Source organism: Talaromyces proteolyticus, assembly GCF_021365285.1.
Source record: "Talaromyces proteolyticus strain PMI_201 chromosome Unknown BGW36scaffold_3, whole genome shotgun sequence".
Lineage (NCBI taxonomy): Eukaryota > Fungi > Ascomycota > Eurotiomycetes > Eurotiales > Trichocomaceae > Talaromyces > Talaromyces proteolyticus.
This window is the reverse complement of record NW_025764279.1, coordinates 2,784,052-2,804,062: the sequence shown is the minus strand read 5'-3', so window position 1 is coordinate 2,804,062 and position 20,011 is coordinate 2,784,052. Positions and strand designations below refer to the sequence as shown.

The 20,011-nt window shown below is 48.8% G+C and overlaps 8 protein-coding genes across 8 annotated transcripts; 2 read left to right on the top strand and 6 right to left on the bottom strand.

The window, feature by feature from the left end:
• Positions 1-61: 61 nt before the first annotated feature.
• BGW36DRAFT_373022 (putative ribosome biogenesis GTPase Lsg1) lies at positions 62-2,417 on the top strand. The gene has a single exon (XM_046215541.1). It carries the CDS (start codon positions 204-206, stop codon positions 2,238-2,240), a length of 2,037 nt encoding a protein of 678 aa, XP_046075902.1. The 5' UTR covers positions 62-203; the 3' UTR covers positions 2,241-2,417.
• Positions 2,418-4,623, bottom strand: BGW36DRAFT_373020 (putative glycosyl transferase). The gene has a single exon (XM_046215540.1). The coding sequence runs from the start codon at positions 4,147-4,149 to the stop codon at positions 2,575-2,577; it is 1,575 nt and encodes a 524-aa protein (XP_046075901.1). The 5' UTR covers positions 4,150-4,623; the 3' UTR covers positions 2,418-2,574.
• A 330-nt stretch (positions 4,624-4,953) lies between these two features.
• BGW36DRAFT_459212 (UDP-glucose dehydrogenase) lies at positions 4,954-7,804 on the top strand. The gene is made up of 3 exons (XM_046222044.1): positions 4,954-5,718; positions 5,811-6,259; positions 6,313-7,804. Exons 1-3 carry the CDS (start codon positions 5,442-5,444, stop codon positions 7,477-7,479), a joined length of 1,893 nt encoding a protein of 630 aa, XP_046075900.1. The 5' UTR covers positions 4,954-5,441; the 3' UTR covers positions 7,480-7,804.
• On the bottom strand, positions 7,801-9,645 carry BGW36DRAFT_459211 (acyl-CoA dehydrogenase/oxidase). The gene is made up of 4 exons (XM_046222043.1): positions 9,344-9,645; positions 9,038-9,283; positions 8,766-8,978; positions 7,801-8,713 (listed from the first exon to the last, which is right to left on the bottom strand). Exons 1-4 carry the CDS (start codon positions 9,416-9,418, stop codon positions 7,907-7,909), a joined length of 1,341 nt encoding a protein of 446 aa, XP_046075899.1. The 5' UTR covers positions 9,419-9,645; the 3' UTR covers positions 7,801-7,906.
• A 141-nt stretch (positions 9,646-9,786) lies between these two features.
• On the bottom strand, positions 9,787-10,946 carry BGW36DRAFT_373015 (uncharacterized protein). Its single transcript, XM_046215539.1, has 3 exons — positions 10,616-10,946; positions 10,327-10,416; positions 9,787-10,260 (listed from the first exon to the last, which is right to left on the bottom strand). Exons 1-3 carry the CDS (start codon positions 10,786-10,788, stop codon positions 10,167-10,169), a joined length of 357 nt encoding a protein of 118 aa, XP_046075898.1. The 5' UTR covers positions 10,789-10,946; the 3' UTR covers positions 9,787-10,166.
• A 291-nt stretch (positions 10,947-11,237) lies between these two features.
• Positions 11,238-13,152, bottom strand: BGW36DRAFT_315426 (nucleoside phosphorylase domain-containing protein). Its single transcript, XM_046212546.1, has 2 exons — positions 11,824-13,152; positions 11,238-11,759 (listed from the first exon to the last, which is right to left on the bottom strand). Exons 1-2 carry the CDS (start codon positions 12,884-12,886, stop codon positions 11,368-11,370), a joined length of 1,455 nt encoding a protein of 484 aa, XP_046075897.1. The 5' UTR covers positions 12,887-13,152; the 3' UTR covers positions 11,238-11,367.
• A 377-nt stretch (positions 13,153-13,529) lies between these two features.
• On the bottom strand, positions 13,530-16,534 carry BGW36DRAFT_118204 (UNC-like C-terminal-domain-containing protein). Its single transcript, XM_046209271.1, has 2 exons — positions 16,530-16,534; positions 13,530-16,405 (listed from the first exon to the last, which is right to left on the bottom strand). The coding sequence occupies exon 2, from the start codon at positions 16,272-16,274 to the stop codon at positions 13,713-13,715; it is 2,562 nt and encodes an 853-aa protein (XP_046075896.1). The 5' UTR covers positions 16,275-16,405; positions 16,530-16,534; the 3' UTR covers positions 13,530-13,712.
• A 1,274-nt stretch (positions 16,535-17,808) lies between these two features.
• BGW36DRAFT_356634 (putative serine/threonine protein kinase) lies at positions 17,809-19,692 on the bottom strand (the record flags this gene model as incomplete). The annotated part of the gene is made up of 1 exon (XM_046213798.1): positions 17,809-19,692. One exon carries the CDS (start codon positions 19,690-19,692, stop codon positions 17,809-17,811), a length of 1,884 nt encoding a protein of 627 aa, XP_046075895.1.
• Positions 19,693-20,011: the final 319 nt, after the last annotated feature.

The window sequence follows — 20,011 nt, the reverse complement described above, 5'->3', positions numbered from 1 at the left end:
GGGCAGAAGAAAAATCAACATCTTATCCGAAGCAAAGCGGGGCATGTGGAATTTCTTGGACATTAATAATAATTTAACGCCACCATCCTCTTAATTTTTCTACAAAACAATATCTACCTCAACAGGCTGCGACAGAGTTTTTCTTGTCTGAGAATTCCTGTCTATCAAGACAAACGGTCGGCAAAGACCAAACATCGAACATCATGGTGCTCGCAAAATCCAAAAATTCGGTAGGGCTGGGGAACAGTCTTATGAATGATCGATTCGGCAAGGGAAAAGCATCATCTCAAAAGAAAGTCTCTCACAATGAGGCCATTGCGCGAAAGGGTATGAATGGCGAGACCTATATTACAAACCCCTCCAAAGAAGCCTCATGGGTGAAAATGCGCAGTATCACGGAGCAAGCGGCCCTTGACGAATTCCTTAGCACGGCCGAGCTTGCGGAGACGGATTTCACTGCGGAAAAGATCAATAATGTTAAGATTATCCATACCGACCAGAAGAATCCTTATCTTCTTTCTGCGGCAGAAGAGAGATCGGCGGTTAGGAAACATCAAAAAAATAAAGAACGCTTGACGATTCCAAGACGACCAAAGTGGGACGAGAAAACGACACCGCAGAAACTAGATTCTATGGAAAGAGAGAGTTTGCTTGAGTGGAGAAGAGGCCTTGCCGAGTTACAAGAAAATCAAGATTTATTGATGACACCGTTTGAGAGAAATCTGGAAGTTTGGAGACAATTGTGGCGTGTCATTGAGCGATCCGACCTTGTTGTCCAAATTGTCGATGCCAGAAATCCCCTCCTTTTCCGCTCCGAAGACTTGGAGATGTATGTGAAGGAAGTCGATCCTAAGAAACGAAATCTTCTTCTGGTAAATAAAGCAGATATGATGACGCTGGAGCAGCGTGAACTATGGGCGGACTATTTCGAACAACACGGCATTAGCTATCGCTTTTTCTCGGCTCATCTTGCCAAGGAACAAATTGAAGCACGTCTTCTAGAGGAGCAGTCTTCCTCCGACGAGGAAGATACGGAAGGTGTCAGTCTAGCAGATAAAACACAGAAGATGGATATTAAAAACGAGGAGGCTGAGAATGGGGAATCGTCGAGCGAAGAGCAAGATGACGATCCAAGCTCAGCCAAAATTCCAACCTCATTGCGAACTAGAATTCTCGATGTTGACGAATTGGAGCAACTCTTCCTTGAGAACGCACCAACACCTGGTGATCAGACAAATAAAGACGAGCCGCAAAAAGACAAAACAATTATTGGCCTTGTCGGATACCCCAACGTCGGTAAATCCAGTACGATCAATGCATTGCTCGGGGCAAAGAAAGTGTCTGTCTCCGCTACACCAGGGAAAACAAAACACTTCCAAACCCTTTACTTATCTCCAAATCTACTCTTATGTGATTGCCCCGGTCTAGTCTTCCCCAACTTCGCCAGCACAAAGGCCGAGCTTGTCGTGAACGGCGTGCTCCCCATCGACCAATTGCGCGAATTCACGGGACCAGCAGGCCTGGTTGCTCAACGCATCCCCAAACACTTCCTAGAAGCCGTCTATGGGATGAAAATCGCCACGAGGCCCTTGGAAGAAGGCGGCACTGGCATCCCATCTGCGAACGATCTTCTTCGAGCATATGCGCGAGCCCGTGGCTTTTCGACATCCGGCCTGGGTCAGCCAGACGAATCGCGTGCTGCACGATACGTCTTGAAAGACTACGTCAACGGTAAACTCTTGTATTGCCATCCTCCGCCTGCTGCGAATTCAGCAGAAGGAAATGAAGGGGAAACCGTAGTGGACCCAGCTGAATTCAATCGCGATCTCTACAATCTCGCACATCTGCCGGAAAAACGACGCGCGCAGTTACTCAAAGCCGCCGCCGCGATTGACGATAACCTCGATGCTGCTTCCACAGATGAAACTGCATCTATGGTCTCTGGCTTCACGGACCGAACAGCTCCTGTCGTCGAAGGTTCCCGATCTCGTCATCTCGACAAGGGTTTCTTTGGACCGGGCTCAGGCGGTTCTGGGGGCCATCTAAACATGCCATTTAATTATAAATACTCGGAACAAGGGAAAGCGAAACAGCTGACGGGTCGGAAGCAGAAGGTAATGGTTGCACTAGAGAGGAATATCGATACATCTGAAGTACAGATGAGCTCCAAGAAACATTTCAAAGGCGGGAAAAAGGCGAAGGGGAAGTCAAAGGCCCCATCCACAGATGACTACGAGTAAATTTGCATGTTTCAAAAGATTTAGTGATGTCACGGCAATTTTTTTGCTCGCAGGCGAGTATTTATATTTTTCTTCAGATTTACAAGGATAGAAGGTTCAAATATATCAATATGGGATTGAATGATCGTCAATTGATCCAATGCGATGTATGTCTTGGTATTTATTTCTATCATCCCAAGTGACATATAATGATGCACCATCAACACGTAAATCTGTACTCATAATGACGAAAGGAAAATCAACTGAAACAGTCAACATTCGGCCATTCGTGCAACAATACGAGGGAAAGCCAGATATAGACAAGCAGACAACGCACAAAAACCGTGTATATCAACTATCTCAATAAACGACTCGTTTGCGCCTTCTGGAACGTAAGGGGTATAGTGTATAGGAAGTTGAAAAGCCGACTTCCATGCAAAATCAACGGTATCACAGCAATCATCCACATAAAAAAAACAAACCCAATTGCCGCGTTTACTCGCAGCTGTTCAATCAAAGGCCACAGAATGAAAACCTCGAATTCGCGGTACCGTGTTGCGAGCCAGTTGCGAATGGGTCGCTGCGCTCGCCGGAGTTGCAGTCTTTTCTTGTGGGTTTCCATCCCCTGCACCAAGTGCCAGGCAACCCGGCAGTTAATTTTCTCCCATGTTGTCTCGTCGGCGAAGGCGCGGGCAGCGATGGCTAGGTTCTTTCGGAGATCGCTGTCGCGGGCCAGACGGAGAGTCAGACGAGCGAATTCGTCTAGGTCATCGGGTGCTACGAGATACCCCGTCTTGCCGTCCTTAACAATATCCGAGGGCCCTCCCTGGTCCCGTGCGATTACGGGGACTCCACTCGCCATGGATTCGAGAACTACCAGGCCGAATGTTTCGGTGATGGAGCAATGCAAGAAAATATCGGCCGCTGCATATGCTCGAGCGAGAGAATCGCCGCCGAGAAAGCCAGTGAAAATGACATTATCGCGGACAGGGTCGAAGAGATTTTGTACGTCTGCCTCCACAGCCGGGTTTCTGTTGCCTCCTACGATTAGGAGCTTGTATGGTAGACCCTCCTTTACGAGTCGAATTGCAAGTTCGGCCAGAAAGTCGAACCCTTTTTCGGGCGCCAAACGACAGGTGTACGCTAGGATGATCTCTCCATTCGGGGCCAATTCCCGACGGTACGCTTCATCGCGGTGTCTGGGGTTAAAGAGGACAGTGTCGACGCCTCGGCCGAGCTGCACTAAACGATTGGAGGGAGCTCCAGCCTCCTCTAGGTACGATCGGACATCCGAGCAGGGGTAGAAAATAGTGTCAACAGAAGGGTGGTTGAACAGAAAGCCCTGGACGCGATTCACCAGCCAAGTGCCAAATCGGCCCATGGCGCCCGGAAGCAGAATCGAGGAATATGCAGCCAAATCTGTCTGGTAGTTGAGGAGCACCACCGGGGGCTCTCGCAACTGACGGATCTGCCATAGAAACTGGTATCCCACCGAGGCCGGGCTCGCCAGGTACACGATGTCAGGTTGGAATGTTCGTTGGCACACCCGATCGAAACGGAACGGATACACGACGGTCAGATCTGGGTTGTAGGGCAGAGGATAACCGTGTAGTCGAACTTCGGACTCTGAGCGGGAGTGCGAGGGAGCAGTAGGCGCGGATGAGGATACAAACTGCCGGCGGCCTTTTTGCTCATAGCGGGGAGCGACGATAGCTAGCTCGACACCGTTGGCACGCAGGTACTCAATCAGCATGCTTGTTGTGCGGCTAACTCCATTTACAGGGCCCAGCGACTCGGTGGCCAGGAGAATGCGTTTTCCCTTGAGCGCAGCAGGGAATTCATCAGACCTGACGATGAGGGGAACTTTTGGGTCCGCCATCGGACCAGTTCTTGTTCCAGCTCCTGCGGTTGACGTGAACAGTGAGCGCATGCTAAATTTGACAATGCTCTTCCGACCGGTGCATGAGGCAGTCGAGAAGAATCACTTCACACTGCCGCAGGAGGGAAAGGAGGTTGGTGGGAAAGCGAAAAGAAGAAGAAAAAAATGGTGGGGTTTTTGATGAAGAGCTCCGATCACGAACCCTCCCCCCTCCCCAGCCGGTATAGATCATGTTCCTAGCTAGTAGGGGCCTCATCAGATGATTCATCCGGATTGGCTCGTGCGGGCAGTCAACCGAACCATAATCCGATTGAGCCGTGTCACCGCCATCGCGGGTACTACATGCTCATGGACACTGGCTTTTTCGTCCCTGTTTAAATGCTTTTGCCGTCTGAATTTCGAGGTTATGGTCCATTGCGGGCAGCAGACATGTCCGCGTGCAGTGACCGGGAAGAAAGTCGAGGGCGATCACGGGCGCGAGGCAAGGGCGTGCACACAGCCCCCCGCCAGATTGGCCTGTGAAGGACGATGGGATGCCTGCGCTGGTTAAATGCGAACAGCTCTTTGCGGCACGTGGCGCAGACTCGTCTCACAGTCGTTATCGCCGGGCCCTTTTTGGCTTATCTTAGCGTCCCGCACTGGGGCCGCGCACTAGGCGCATTTCGATATTGGCCTCGACGCAGCCAATCACCGCCCGCTGCGGCCGGCGCGTGCGTCGATCCGTTATCCGCACTCGACGAAGCATTGGCCGCCTTCCAGCATATCTCGATTCTGTGCTAATTATGACGCTAGCTTGCTACTGTATTATCAACTAATGCTTGTTGTTCTTGCTGCTATCAGTTTCTCGGACTGTGTGCCGCCTCGCCCTATCACAGCCTGTGCTTGCCCGGAATGAGCGCTGCGTGCGCCCACCGGCAGGCGCGATGGGCGCCCTCCCCTCCTCCCCTCGCTCCTTCCCTTCGTGACTACTGCTCCTGCCTCCTGCCTGGCAAGCAGGATGCCGCTCGTCAGGGAAGGCACGCTCCATCCCATTAATAATATTCATAAGGAAGGAGCATCTAGCCCGAACCGGTTGGCACCGCGTGAGGCTTGCACAGTGCTAAGCCTGCACGTCGTCTGTTCCTGGCGCGACCACATCTCACCAAATATTATTATTGTGAAATATTTTTCGTACCGTTGTCAACTCCCCTAACTAAGTCGTGACTATTGTCTCGCGTGCCTGCCCTGCTTGGACTTGTGCTCCCCTGGTGTCGTCGACGCTTGGCTCAAACTTCAGTCAGGGTTTCCTTCGCCATCGACATTGTATATACAACCACTCGGCAATTCATCTCTTCGGCGCCACCATGGATTTCCTATCCTCCTCTCCCGCTGCGACTTCCGATGACAGCTCATGCGACGACTCCGCCGGTCCTATCACTCCAGACAGCAGCCCTATGTTCGGCGCGTCGCGAGTGGAAGACCTGATTGGGACGCCTCTGGCTCACTTCCTCAACAGCCCTAAGCCCGATGTCAATGTGCTGTCTGCAGGTGGCCTGCACTTTGCACCACCAGTCAGCGCGCGAGAGTTGTCTTTCGCGAAGCCGGTGAGGCATATCGCCGTTGTTGGTGCCGGCTACGTTGGTAGGTTATTACTTTCCTTGTCAGGATGCTTGCTTTATGTCTATTTAGTGGCATCACAATAATAAGCCTCAGGCTAACCGAGTCCCTACCAGGTGGACCAACTGCCGCTGTCATTGCCTTGCACAATCCCCAGATTCGTGTCGAAGTCCTGGACAAGGACCAGCGTCGTGTCCGTCGTTGGAACTCGCCCCATCTTCCCATCCACGAGTCCGGGCTCCTTGATATTGTCAGAGTGACTCGTGATGGAGCTAGTCTCTCACCACGGGAAAACGCTAATGGTCAAGCTCAAGTTACCCTCGCTGAGCGAGTTCCTAACTTGTTCTTTACAACTGATTCACAAACAAGCCTAGCCAAGGCCGACATGGTTTTGTTGGCCGTGAATACTCCTACCAAGACGTTCGGTATCGGCGCGGGCCGAGCTACTAATATGACTACTTTTGATGCTGCCGTCAAAGAAGTGGCTTTGTACACTAGACCTGGGACCGTCATCGTGGAGAAGAGCACAGTTCCCTGCGGTACTGCGCAGCGCGTGCGGCAAATGGTAAGAATTTGTCTGCTATAAAAAGGATGTATCTATGTTAACAAGGATTCTAGCTTGACGCCGTCCGCCCCGAGCAGCCCTTCGAAATCCTGTCCAACCCAGAATTTCTTTCCGAGGGCTCAGCGGTGCGAAATTTGCTGCAGCCTGATCGTGTACTTATTGGGTCAGCTAAGACCCCTTCGGGTCGCCGCGCAGCAGACTCCCTGGCAAGTGTCTACGCAGCGTGGGTTCCCCGCTCGCGTATTCTCGAAATCGATGCATGGTCATCCGAATTAGCCAAGCTGGTTAGCAACGCTATGCTAGCCCAACGGATTAGCAGTATTAATTCGATAAGCGCCATTTGCGACCGCACGGGAGCCGATGTTGATGAAATCGCCAAATCGGCCGGCCTAGATCCCCGTATTGGCCCGCAGTTCCTCAAGGCTGGACTGGGATTTGGTGGCTCATGTTTCCGTAAAGATATTGCTAGTTTGACCTATCTGGCCGAGTCATTAGGATTACCTGAGGTGGCTCACTACTGGAGCCAAGTCAATTCCATGAACGACTGGCAGCGAGACCGCTTCGCCCACAAGGTGATTCAACGCATGGAGGAGAATTTGGTAGGCAAGAAGATTGCTATCCTAGGATTTGCTTTCAAGAAGAACACTGGTGACACACGGGAGTCATTAGCTGTCGATGTGATCCGTGTCTTACTCCAGGAGAGACCTGGAGAGATCGCCATCTTTGACCCGTGCTGTTTGTCAGAAGATATTATGCGAGAGCTCGAGCCCATCTTAGACACCACAACCCGTGACCGTGTTCATGTTTACCCCGACGCCTACCAAGCTTGTGAACAAGCGAATGCAGTTGTGATCGTGAACGATTCCGACCCATTCAAGCGATCTCCTGGAAAGAAGTCCCGAAAGTCCAGCGGCAGTGCTGTCATCGACACGAGCAGCGAGCAGGAGACAAAGGATATCCACATTGATGGATCTCGATTCTCGTACCAACCTTGCCAATCACCAATTTGTGCAGAGGATTGCCCCGATTGCCAGTCAACAAAAACTCGAGGCACCATCTCGTTGGAACCGGTCGAATGGGCGCGTATTGCCTATGGTATGAAAGAGCCCAAATGGGCATTTGACGGTCGAGGCGTTCTCGACGTTCCTGAAATGGAGAAGCTTGGTTTCCGTGTCGACACCCTTGGCCGTCACACTGCATCTCGTCTTACTGCATTCTAATAAGTTACTGACTGATCATTGTTGAATGTAAATGGAACTCCTAATAATGCGTGCGTTACGTTATGTTACTTGGACTTGGAAATAAAGAGTATCACGGTCGTTTTTCCTAATATCTGTCTTTTTCTTCCCTCAACCCATTGTCATGGTGTTGTGATACCTGGCGTTTGGAACGTTCATAATGCGGTGCAACTTGGATTCGACTCCTTTCTAGAATTCTAGACTGATTGCTATTTTATTTCGTTAGATTGCCGCCTGACAAGACTGAATTACATTTATGTTGATTTCGTTGATATGCCATATTACACTGCATCAGACATTAATATATACGAATTTTACATTTCATTGATTTTTGATTATATGGTATATACGCAAAGAAGGCGTCTTGATATGGAACTACAAGATAAAAGATATTTAATGTCTGTATGCATTACATTTTGGCCTTTGGTTGGAACCCATTCGCCGTCAACAGCTTATTAGCCTGATCTCTCTGCCAGTGCAACTTGGTCGTAACAGCGTCCTTGCGAAGCTTGTTCTCGCGCTTAGCCAACTGCTGCAAATGCACCTCGTCGGGGCCATCCGCAATACGCAGCGTCCGGATGCCAGCCCACATGTTCGCAAGCGGAGTATCCTGGCATACACCAGCGGCACCATAGGCCTGGACCGCGCGGTCGATGATGGTCAGCGCGGTCGAGGGCACAAGAACCTTGGCCTGGGCGATCTCCTTCAAGGCGCTGCGCGCATCACCCTGGTCGATTTTGATCGCCGCATTGAGCACAATCAGACGTGCGGCGTCGATCTCGATGCGCGATTTGGCCAGCCACTCCAGGATCACGCCGTGCGACGACAGCGGCTTGCCGAAGGTCTTCTTGCGGTCGTCGTTGATACGAGCAATCAGCCATTCGATGGCACGCTCGGCGGCGCCGATGGTGCGCATGGCATGGTGGATGCGGCCGGGACCAAGACGGCCCTGGATGATTTCAAAGCCGCGGCCTTCGCCCAGCACCAGATTCGAGACGGGCACGCGGACGTTGTTGAAGCTGATGTGGCCGTGGCCGTGGGGTGCGTCGTCGAAGCCGTAGACTGAAAGCATTCTGTGGATGGTGATTCCGGGCAGGCCTGCGGGAACCAGGACAACGGATTGCTGGCGGTATGGGTCTGAGTTGGAAGAGTCGGTTTTGCCCATCACGATGTAGATCTTGCAGCGGGGGTCACCGGCGCCAGAGGACCACCATTTCTGGGACTGTTAGAATGGTTGTATGTAAGGAATAATGGTGGTGAGAGCATACCTGGCCGTTGAGGACGTATTCGTTCCCCTCGCGGCGGATGCTGAGTTCGATGTTGGTGGCATCACTCGAGGCAACGTCGGGTTCGGTCATCAGGAAAGCAGACCGAATTTGGCCCTCCAGCAATGGTGTAAGCCACTGTTTCTTCTGAGCATCGTTTCCGTATTTAGCCAGCACCTCCATATTTCCTGTATCGGGCGCGGCGTTATTGGTAGCCTGCATTCACAATCAGATCCACAGCAACAACAAGATAAAAGATGGTGAAGAGGTAGTACCTCAGAAGCAACTCGACTCTTCCCCAGGTATTCAGCCATCAGACCGTACTCGAGATTGCTAAAGCCAGCTCCCTGGCTAAAGTGGTTCTTGGGCAAGAACATATTCCACAGTCCCAATTTACGGGCCTTGGCCTTGAGCTCTTCGATGACGGGTGGGTGCGCATTCCATCGTTGCTCGCCCTGGCCGATTTGTTCTTCGAATAATGGGTCTGCGGGGATACAGTCTTTCTCGACGAATTCTTCAACCTGGATGAAATCATAGCTGTTAGCCAGGTATAATAGTCAATTGCACTTGGAGAAGCTCACCAGGTCGAGGGTTTTCTTGGCGCGCTCGCCGACAAAGGGCAGCGCGATGGCTGGGATGTTTGCAGAGGCAGGCATTTTGTGTATGTTCTGTATAGCAACTGTAGGGGTTGGACGGACTACTTTCCGAAGTTGTTGAGTTGTGCAAAGAATGGACAAGGTTCACTCAATGGATGGACAATAAAAGAAGAAACACAGCTGATTTTCAGAAGATAGAGAATAAATAAATAAAATCTCTTCTGCCTACGGGTTTGTAAAGCCGAGACAGAGAACCATCATGCGACATCAAGCGATATAAGAGCAACACAAGAGCCAGGCGTGAGGGGCTAGTAACTGCCCTAATGGGACTAGCGCAGTACGGGGTAGCCGAAGAGCACCGGAGATTGGTCCTGGAACCTCGGCAAGTCGCCGGCTGTACTTAGTAGTACAGCTTGTTGACTAATTTTCTTCGATTTACTAATTTATTGATTAGTCTTTGTATATGGAGGTTATGAACAATCGACTTGCAATTTGGAGCAGGCAAACCCGACAAAAAATAAAGTACACCTGCAGACATAAGAAATGAAAAACAAACACCCATCCGATTTCCCTATCCCGATCCGTATCCAATCCAGAGTAACCAATCTGATGTAACAATATAAAAATAAATATCCGCCCTACTGTCTAGTGTACAGTCAGGCATGGACATTCCGTCATAGAGAGAAAGAAAAGAGAATCATCAACGTTGAAAAGAAAGAACATCCATAAAGAGAGTATTGAAATGAAAGAAAGGGTATCATAATCGAGCGCGTGCGTCTCTTTCCAACTCCACTACATTTTCAGTAGTCTAATTGCTGGTATCAGGTGAAGCTGTGGCAGAGGATGACTGTTCGAAGCTCTTCTTTCCGAGTTTGGTGAACAATGGAGAAGGCTTTCCGGCGCTGAAACACCCCATTAGTCAACCCTTCTTCGAAAGCGAGAGTGCGGAGGCGATATAGAAGACATACCTCTTGAACCGCTTGCCCTTCAAATCACTGAGTTTCTTTGTGCAAGGACTCATGATATCATCCGACGGCGATACATAAGATGTCTGCGACCTACATCAAAGCTTCATATCAGCACTAACCTTCACTATCATATCGTCGCCAAAGCAGCCATCCACCAATCCCAGCATTGTCCCCAGTTTGTTTATTTTCTTATTTCTTCTCTCCCTTCAAACCAAGAAAAAGAAATCAACAAAAGGCAAATGAAAGGACCGATATTCATTACCGCTTTGCCTGTAGTAGCAAAACATACTGATCCGCATCCTTGAGTTTCTCCTGCAGCGCCTTGCGGTGGTATTCCATCGAGTGAAGACTGGTTCCGTCGGTTGGCTTGAGGTCTTTGGATTCTGAGACGGCAGATGACGACTGGATGTAGGTGTTTGTGGAGCGGTCTCCTAGGGGTTGGATTTGGGCGTTGGTGGCCATTGTTTTTTTGAGCAAGATCGAATGGTTTGAAGAGATTTGATCGGTGGATTGTCAGGCGATGAACGTGTCTTCGGCTTGCAGGCAGTAGGAAAGGGGGATATTTATTAGAAACAAATTCCTTGTTATTACTGAAGAAGAAATTGCAAAGGGTAGTAATGCCAACAGTGAATTATTTGCACGAGCTGGGTGGATAAGCAGGAAATTAAAAACCCAGCCGCGGACGATTGTTGCTAGGGCAACCCCAGCCGACCAGACACGGTGACGATGATGTGGAGAATTCTAGACGTTGTACGGAGCATTATTGCTGGTCAATAATTCTTTCATGGGCGGTGGCTTGATTGATCGCCTCGGGCTATTCTTGTTGCTATTTACTTTATTTCTCGCCGGCCCAATAATATGAGGTCTTTCGACCCCTTGTCAACGTTGTTGTTTACATAGTTACATGGCATGTCACAGACTCAATATTCCGAAGATACTCTCTGGCAAGAATATTTTCAGTGTTTACACGAAAATATTGAGTAGAATCTCTAGCTATATATTATATACATCTGTAGATAGATTTGTGCATACAAGGACCTATTATGGTCCTATCTTCTTTGGTCCATTAAACCTCGCCGTGCCCATCCACCAAATCCAGGCCATAGTTTTATTCTCTCCATCGATCCATTCCGCTGTTTTACCTTCTTTTCCTTCCACCATCCAGTCGATTATTTCTCGGGCATCGTTGAGGGTAAGCCCTCTCCGCAATGTAGAATTGTGAAAGAGAGGAGTGTCCAGCGCCTCGATCACAGAGAGACCATACATCTGATGATGGCGGCACCATGACTGGATGAGTAATGACCATCGTTGAAGTTGGGATGATCGTAGCGAGGGATTTGGCTGCAAAGTGAAAAAGGGCAAGAATGAATACCAACTGGGGAATTGAAATTCACTCAACATCCCTGAGAAGGGTTTAGAAATAGTATGTTGTCCTATAAGCGTGACTATGTAAGCTTGGACACCTCAAGGGAAACTCATGCGGAAACTCATGCTCACCTGGGTCTCTCTCCACCTGCTGCGGTTCATCTCCTGCTATCCACTCCCCCAAAAAGGCCTTCATACATGCAGCGGCGACAGCAGCAGCGTATCCTTGCCATATCTTATTCTTATGACTGTCTGCATAGTCACACACGCCTTTGATTACAACAGTTGGGAAATGCTCCCAGACCCCAGCAGCTTCCATCTCAAAAGCAATGACCTTTTCCTTCTGCGAAATCATATCTCGATGATAGGCAGACTTTATCACCAAGTCTCCCGACGCAACGTCGCCGAAATGGATTTGAGTCCTTTCTTGTACGTCGCCGCGTATCAATCGCTCACGAGCAACTAGCCTCGTTTCATCGCACTTGAGTTGAGAACAAGACAACACAAGCGCCTCGTCACAGGTATCGTCATGAATGCTCTCACATCTGGCGCATATCGGACAAACTCCCGAATCTTGATGCTTATGTCGATACTCCGATTCATAAAGCTTATCCTCACTTTCACCGGGATATTCCAATCTTTCAAACCCTCTTTTCTTGCGCAGTTCTGTAAGATAAAGGCGCGTCCCAACATGCAGTTTATCGCGCCCATACAACCCTCCAATCTTCTGCAGAAAAGATCTAATTTCGGTTGACGGACGCGACAAACTGTCATTTTTCGACTCCTTCCTCGCAATCCTATTTGGAAACTGTCGACCAAAGTCATACTGCACGATTCCCGTGCTAATAATCAAATCACCCAGTAAAATCTCACTCTTCTCGTCATCTACATGTATGGGAACCCCTCCGCAAACGCCTACCAGCAGCCCAAGCCGAATTCCGTGAAAACTAGACCGCAGACTGGCCGCTGCACTCGCTGCGCATGTTTTGCCAATGCCTGGGAGGTGTGTTAGCACGACATTGTGGATTCCGATTCTGCCAACAGTGTACGTATTCGGATCATTCGCTTCTTTTCGGTAAGTGTATTCCCAGATATCGTCAAACATCGCCAGGATTGCGTCAGATTCGATCCTCAAGGCGCAGATGATGGCGATTGTGAAGTCCCTCCGGTCTGGTGGGGGGTGATGGACGGGCATGATTGCGTTTTGTGAGAATGAAAAAGCCGTTGGTATAGTCTTATTCTGACTGAGACTGGAAGAGAAAGCTTTGTGGGCTTTTCACTCAACGAGAAACGTGATGGTGTAAGGCTGAACCAACAGGCTTTATACGATGGTAGCATCAGCTCTGTAATACCTTTAATGTCCTAACACCTTTCTTGGAAGGTTAGATCTCCTTTCTTGAATCCAAAACATAGCGTGACAAGGAGGTGATCATCTGCGTTTTATAATAAATCATAGGGAAGTGAGAAAAGATCGGGTATGATTTTAGACAATGTGGTGATAGACAGATGCAGAGCTGTGGCTGTGTCAATGTGACGCTGGTTGGCTCCCAGGCTCATGGACACTCCGGCAGCCAATCAGCAGCGCTAGCAAAGGGAATACTTGAAAGCATATATATATATGATGTGGCTAGTCGGGAACAACAACAGATCCACTAATTCAGATGTACATAGTAACAATGGGTATGTATCGCCAAAGCAACTCAAGTCTCAAGCTAATATACAGGGTATAGAGATGTCGTAATCATAACCAATACATCACTGTCCAATGTCATTCCAAACAACCAAGCAAAGCCGCCGATGCATACATACGCTAATAACAGGGTGCGTTAAATTACAGCATGTTCAAATAACAAAAACTCTCGCGGCATTCATTCGAGGTCGTCTGGTGAGGTCAATCATAGGTATTGAGAGGTCGAAGATTCATGTGGTATATAGGTAGGTAGGTAGGTAGGTAGGTAGGTAGGTAGGTAGGTAGGTAGGTGTTGAAATTGTAGGTATTATCGTAAAAGGCATGCATTTAATCACTGCGTTGGAAACGGCGGAAAAGGCTCGGTAGATGTATCACTCTCATTATCCGCGTATAAGTCAGTGCGCTTCAGAACTGGAGTCAACACCGGAGGGCTGCTGACTGGTCGCGTCTGTTCTACCGCCGAGGAAGAAAATCGCTTCATCAGACCGGGCGTGAAGCGCGTGCGAAGAGAATCATAACCGAGCATATGTCGTAAATCTTGAGGAAATGATGGGTAAAAAATTTTGTTCCTTTCTACCTCGGATAGTTCGGACAGGGACCGGAAGCGGCCGTTTCCTTCATACCCTTTGATTTGAATATCGTCGACAGGGGCAGGTGGTAAGTCATTGATATCACATTCGGTGTCTTCGGTTTTGGGGTGCTTATGTAGCATTTTCCGTAGCATCTTCCTCTCAGAGCCTACACTAGGTGTGGAGGCCTTTGTGCTAGACACTTTTGGCGTCTTGGGTGAGGATGATGGGCGTGGTGACCATGCTATCATACTGTGAAGATCGATTCCCACTGTTCCTGCGCCACGAGGAATCAAGATGAGACCAAACAGAACAATAATCAGAATACTAGATATTGCAGTCATCCGCTTCTGGAACACAAGTTCATCAGTGAGAATTGCAAGTTGAGAAGCAGTCGACGAGACTTCTTGTTGCTGGTTTTCAAAGTCATCTAAAACAACGGTTCGAAGTGATTGATATACGTTCTGAAGGTTTTTGATCTCATCTATGACTGTTGTATTCAAGTTTTCCAGGAAGGAGTTGAGCTTGGCCATTTGTCGCTTCTCGACTTTACTGAAAGCGTCTCTCAGAATCTGAGACTGTTCTTCGATATACAGTAGGGACAAACTAGAGTTGGACTCGAGCATTTGCAACCTCTTGTTGACGGACTTGAAAAACGACTCTTGTGTAGTGGGATTCGGCGACGGTGGGTTTGATTGGGTGGTCTTTGTGGCCTCGCTTGAGACTGATGATGTTTCTCTCGAGCTAGTTGTCGAGTTCTTTGTTGAGGGCTCCGGTACAGCACCGGCCTGTGTAGAATTCCGATTTTCAGTAGGCGGCGGGACAGCAGTTATACTAGTGTTCGTATGTTCGGCATGTTCAGTGACATGTTCCGAGGTTATCGTCGTCTCGGATGTACTGGTATCGGCGTTTTTTGCAGCATCAGTGCCGGTTGTAGCTACTGATACACTTGGCTCGGTTTGGGTTGGTGTAGCTTGAGTCGTAGAAACCGGATGATCTCCGCTTGCACATGTAGCTGCCGCCAAGATATAATGGCTTAGAATAAGCTCCTCAAGCTCATTCCAGCGAACAGGACTCGTTTCATTCAGTACGTCAGAGACAGGAAAAGGTGTTGAGATGGTAGCATTATCAGGGGAGCCCACTGTCGCATTCTCCGAAACAACAGGGATTTCCTCTATAACTTCAGTAGGATCAGACGTGGCAGCATCGTCATCATCAATAGCTTCTTCTTCCGCTCGGCTGTCGCCTTCGTTTTTATACTCTTCCAGCATTGTCGTGCCATGAACTCGAACGAGACTAAGCGGGCAATAAAATTCATTCCCATAATGAGTTAGGAACTCGATTTTCACATATCGAGCCCAGATGAGCGGGATCTCCACCGCAAAAGCTTGCACTTCTCGCGTATTCTGTGCTTTAAAAACACCCAGCTCTTTCCATTTGTCTAACTTCACGGGATATCTGTCAGAAACACTGACTCGGAAAGTATGGAAAATGGAGCTGAAAAACTCGTAATTGGCGAGAACAATTGTGTCGATGAGAATATCGTCACACAACTCGAGAATCATAAATTTATCCTTTGCTCGGCATTCGTTCAGCATATAACTGTCCTTGTTCTCAATCAGAACTGAGGATGACCCTGAACACTCAGGATTTGTTTTCAATATAGTAGCGGCGCAGTCGAAAGATGCATAGTTGAATCTCTCCTTGCAGGTTGTGCCGGCGTCCTTTCTCCTCCCAACCGCAGAAACACCTTCAGCCGAGTCCTCTTTTGTATTCTGAGCACCGTCGGCATTCACTGTACTGCTATCCTGAGAAGCCGTGCTTCCCCAAGCCTCATGCTGGACGTTTTCAGCATTATCGGAGCCAAATCCACCAAAGTTAAGTTCAATCTCCGCATCATCTCCGAACGAATCAAGAGCATTGTTGATAGCTCTAGCCTGTGTACGACGTTCCTGGTTCATGCCACCACCTTGTCTCTTGCCGCCGACATTATCCGCAGACTGGCCAATTTTCGCGAGATTCTGTTTTTTCCAGTCCTCAAAGGAAAGAAAGTTCGCCGTGTCAAGTGGGGACTCGGTGTCAAGGTCACTATCAGCACTCTGTTCCGAAGGTGTCGCGGAAGTAGTGCCATGTGGAATATTGGAAGGTTCGGTAGCATTTTGGAAGCCACTATTTTCATCACCGATGTAACAAATCGGTAATTCCAAGGGGTTAAATATGGAAACGGGGCAAATAATAGATCCCTCAAGCTGGCGAGCATCTGAACTGATGCCATGTATCAGCCAAAAGAGGGATGCGAGTAGCATCCACGTGTGGAAGATCATAATGCGGTGTGCTCTGCTCGAGACAGCGCCGTCCGATAAGGAGGTTCGAGATAAGGTGGATACAAGAGAGGTTTGTAAACTGCAGCGACGACAGCTTATTGTCGCTGTCTCACCAGTGATTGGAATTATTCCTGCATACACCGCGTGTGTTAGCATACTATCTATGAGAAGAGACATGGCCTTCAATATGGTCGGGTTGATTTGCTGGAAGGTCCGGATGGATGGCGCATTGCGTAGAGATCGCAAGGTACGTACATTGGCAAAGTTATTCGCAACCCTCCCTATGCCAGAAAAGGCGTAAAAGAAGCGCTTCTCCGTATCTGTCCGTGAATCGCAATAAGTAAATGGCGGTCAAAGCTGGGTGTAGAGACCTTACCTTGCCTGGTTGAGCAAAGTTCAAGGTGCGACACCCGGTATCGGCTTCGCCACCGAATAACGCTCTGGAAAATGATAAAGACTGAAGGAACTGGATCTGGGATTCAATATTTCACTCAAGGAAAAGCAGACAGAAAGAACCAGCAAATCACTCGTGGGAGTCGTCATGAATGGTTTGATCTGCGACAGAGCGATGGTGGTGAAGAGCGCCTCTAGACTACTTTGGGTTGTGGCTGGCCGGGCTCGATAGCCAACCAAATGCGGCTAGTCACATGAAGTGACCATTGACGTCCCCGAGGCCACCAACAGGGATTAACATTAATATTAATCAAAGAACACGTTTCACAATAATTAGGACATATGCAATGCTAGCTTTAATATATTTCTTGGAGAATTCTACTTAGCTACCTACAGTACAGGCCTTTCCCAAATTCGCTCAAAACACCCAGTACAGAATGAATGGCTGGGACATGTAAATGTATAGACGTCGTGCTAAGAATAATGTGTATGCTTCACAATCTGAGAATGATCTCATTCTTTCCATTCGAAGAGACAATATAGAAGTAACAAATATCCAGGTTCTGGTAATACAAGTCTTTCCTTTTTCTGGTGTTCTTTTTGTTTCACACTGCCAAAAAAAAATAAAAGCCGACTCTCAAACAAGACCCCAACCACCACCAGGTAACTGCGATGTTGCATGACACTCACTGTCCATGTGAATTGCCCCAAAATCATATAATCCTAATAAAATCTTGTAAAAAAACAACGCCGACCTTGAAAATGGATTCTATTGCTCCAAAGCCCCATACAATATTCATTTTGCGTCTTCTTCTTTGCCACGTGGGTAACAATAATGTCGCTATAGTATACAAAAGACACGATGTGTCCGGTTTCGATCATCCGCGATCAAGTAATGCAGATGATAGTTGGTGTGACAGAACGCCAAGCGTCCTAGTAAAGCTGAGACCAATTCGAACAAGCGAACACAGATCGATCAGGAAGAGAAGGTAAAAAAAGTATAGTATCTTTTCAGGCATTTTCATCGGACAGGTCAAACAACAGAGAGTAAACAGATGGCCAGCGAGGAGACTGATGAGAGTTGGCAGATGCTGCAAACCAAGAGAAAAGGAACGCGACATGAAGACCAAGAAGCCAAAAACTACAAATGTAGGTCGTGCCATCCTCCAACGAGATCGAGGTCCTCATCCAGGCTTCCATGATAGTCGATGTTGGGCTTCGCCTTGATATCATCTCCATTTCGTCGCCATTCCTTGTCCAAGAAAGGGTTCCTCCGTTGAGGGGATCGGGAGGGACCAGAATCACGTCTCCAGCTGAGGTTCATGGAGCGCTGCTTCTTCAGAGTAGGTGATTCTTCCCGCGGTTGATACTTCCGGCGACGGTCACCCAGAGCAGCCCACTTGTCAATGTTCGACCGGCCCGTTACGTTGCAGGGGCTCCGGTTATGGGAGTGAGGGGTAGGGGTGGACTTGTTGGAATCGTCTTGTTTGGATGTGAAAGGAAGCGAGGCTGAAGAATCTGAACCACGACGAGAGACCGTAGAGCGAGAGTTGAGGAAAGAAGACGTTTCCGGTTCAAAAAGGCCCGCAGGTTGCACAGGGCTTTCAATCTCCTTACTATCTTGGCTCCAGCTACGAGCATTGTTCTCTCGGCGCTGTATCAAGGAGGCATCTTCCATTTCCCATTCTTCGTCCCAGAGATCGCTCCAGCTTTTTGAGAATTGGTCGCCCTTGTTGTTGCCAAACACCATGGACATGGCGGACAAAGGCTTGATAGCGTGACTAGGCAGAGAGTTGGTTACGGGACGGACCGTAAGAGGCTGTGAGTGGAGTTGGCGGTTTTGACGAGCAGTCACAGATTGGTAAGATGCACCCATAGCAGAATCGAGAACCGAAGCAATGGATGGGGAGTCTGGTTGTACGGAATACCACGAAGTACCAGCAGTCTCCGAGGGAGGAAACAAATCCTCCGAGTAGTATTCGGTATCTGGAATGGCGGAGAGCTGGCGAATTGGCTGGGGTGGGCTCGTCTGGAGTGCTTTTGCCCAAGGGAAAGAATCGCCTGAGTTAACATAAGGAGACTGGATTGACGGGGTACGCAGAGGCTCGCGGTTGGCACTAGCGGGTACCACATTACGATCTTCGGTACAGAATTCGTCGAGAGACTCGTCGTCAGTGGTGAAGCTAACGGTGCGTACAATAGCATCACGCATGCCAGATAGAGTGCGTTTCTCAGGGTCAATAGCCAAAGAATGACGCAAGATCTCAAAGGTATCCTGAGACATGTTTGGGAAGATGTCGAATAGGGACTGACGATCACGTACGTAGTCAGCAAACAAAATGTCGGACTCAGTTGGTGTGACAAAAGGATTCCGGGCAAAGAGGATATTGAGGAGGCAAATTCCAATGGACCAAACATCGGCTCTAGCAGGTGAATAGCCTGCTTGAGGCGGCTCATATTGTTCGGGAGCCATGTAACGGTCACTACCAACACAAGCCTCGTGACACCATTCTAGTCGTGTTGCCAAACCAAAATCCCCGAGTTTCATTGATCCATCGTGGGCGAGAAAGATGTTCTCTGGTTTGATGTCACGATGGTAGAGTCCATTGGAGTGCATAAAATCAACGGCATCAATGAGCTGGAGCATAAAGTCACGCACATGCTCCGTTTCGAGAGGACCACGGTTACCTCGGATAGCCTCATACAGATCACCCATTGAACAGTACTCCAAGACAAGATAAAAATGCGAACTAGTCTCGAAGGAATGGATTAGGTTGACGATGTTTGGGTGGTAAGCCAAGCGAGCATGGCAATTCAATTCTTCCGATCGTTCATCGATGGTCACAGGAATGGGGGCCTCGGATGAAGTTGGCTTGGACAAGCATTTAATTGCGACATCCTGGTCGGTCATGGTGTCCTTGGCCAGAAATACCATCCCAAAAGATCCATGGTTCAAAGGGGCGACTGTGCGGAAGCGTCCATCGAGGAGCTGACCCTCGACAAACTTTTCCTTTAAGCAGTCCATGGTACTCGAGTTAATGACAAGTGTTGATTATGTTGGCGATAGGGTCACAAAATTCGTGATGAGGAATGATCCAGCAGTCCACTCGTCAAGGTAGTTTTTGTGAGAATAGGGTGCGATATAATAACAGATATAAACAACGTATATAGATCGTTTGAATGGATGAGAGGAGAAACAAAATCGCTATCAAATCACCACACTGGACAGTAGCAGCGGATGACGAAAAACCAAGCTGTTGAATGGAGAAAACTGCGGTTCGTTGGCTGTCAGAGGTTCATATATAAATACCGGGAATGGTGATGATAATTTAACAAAAGGAAAT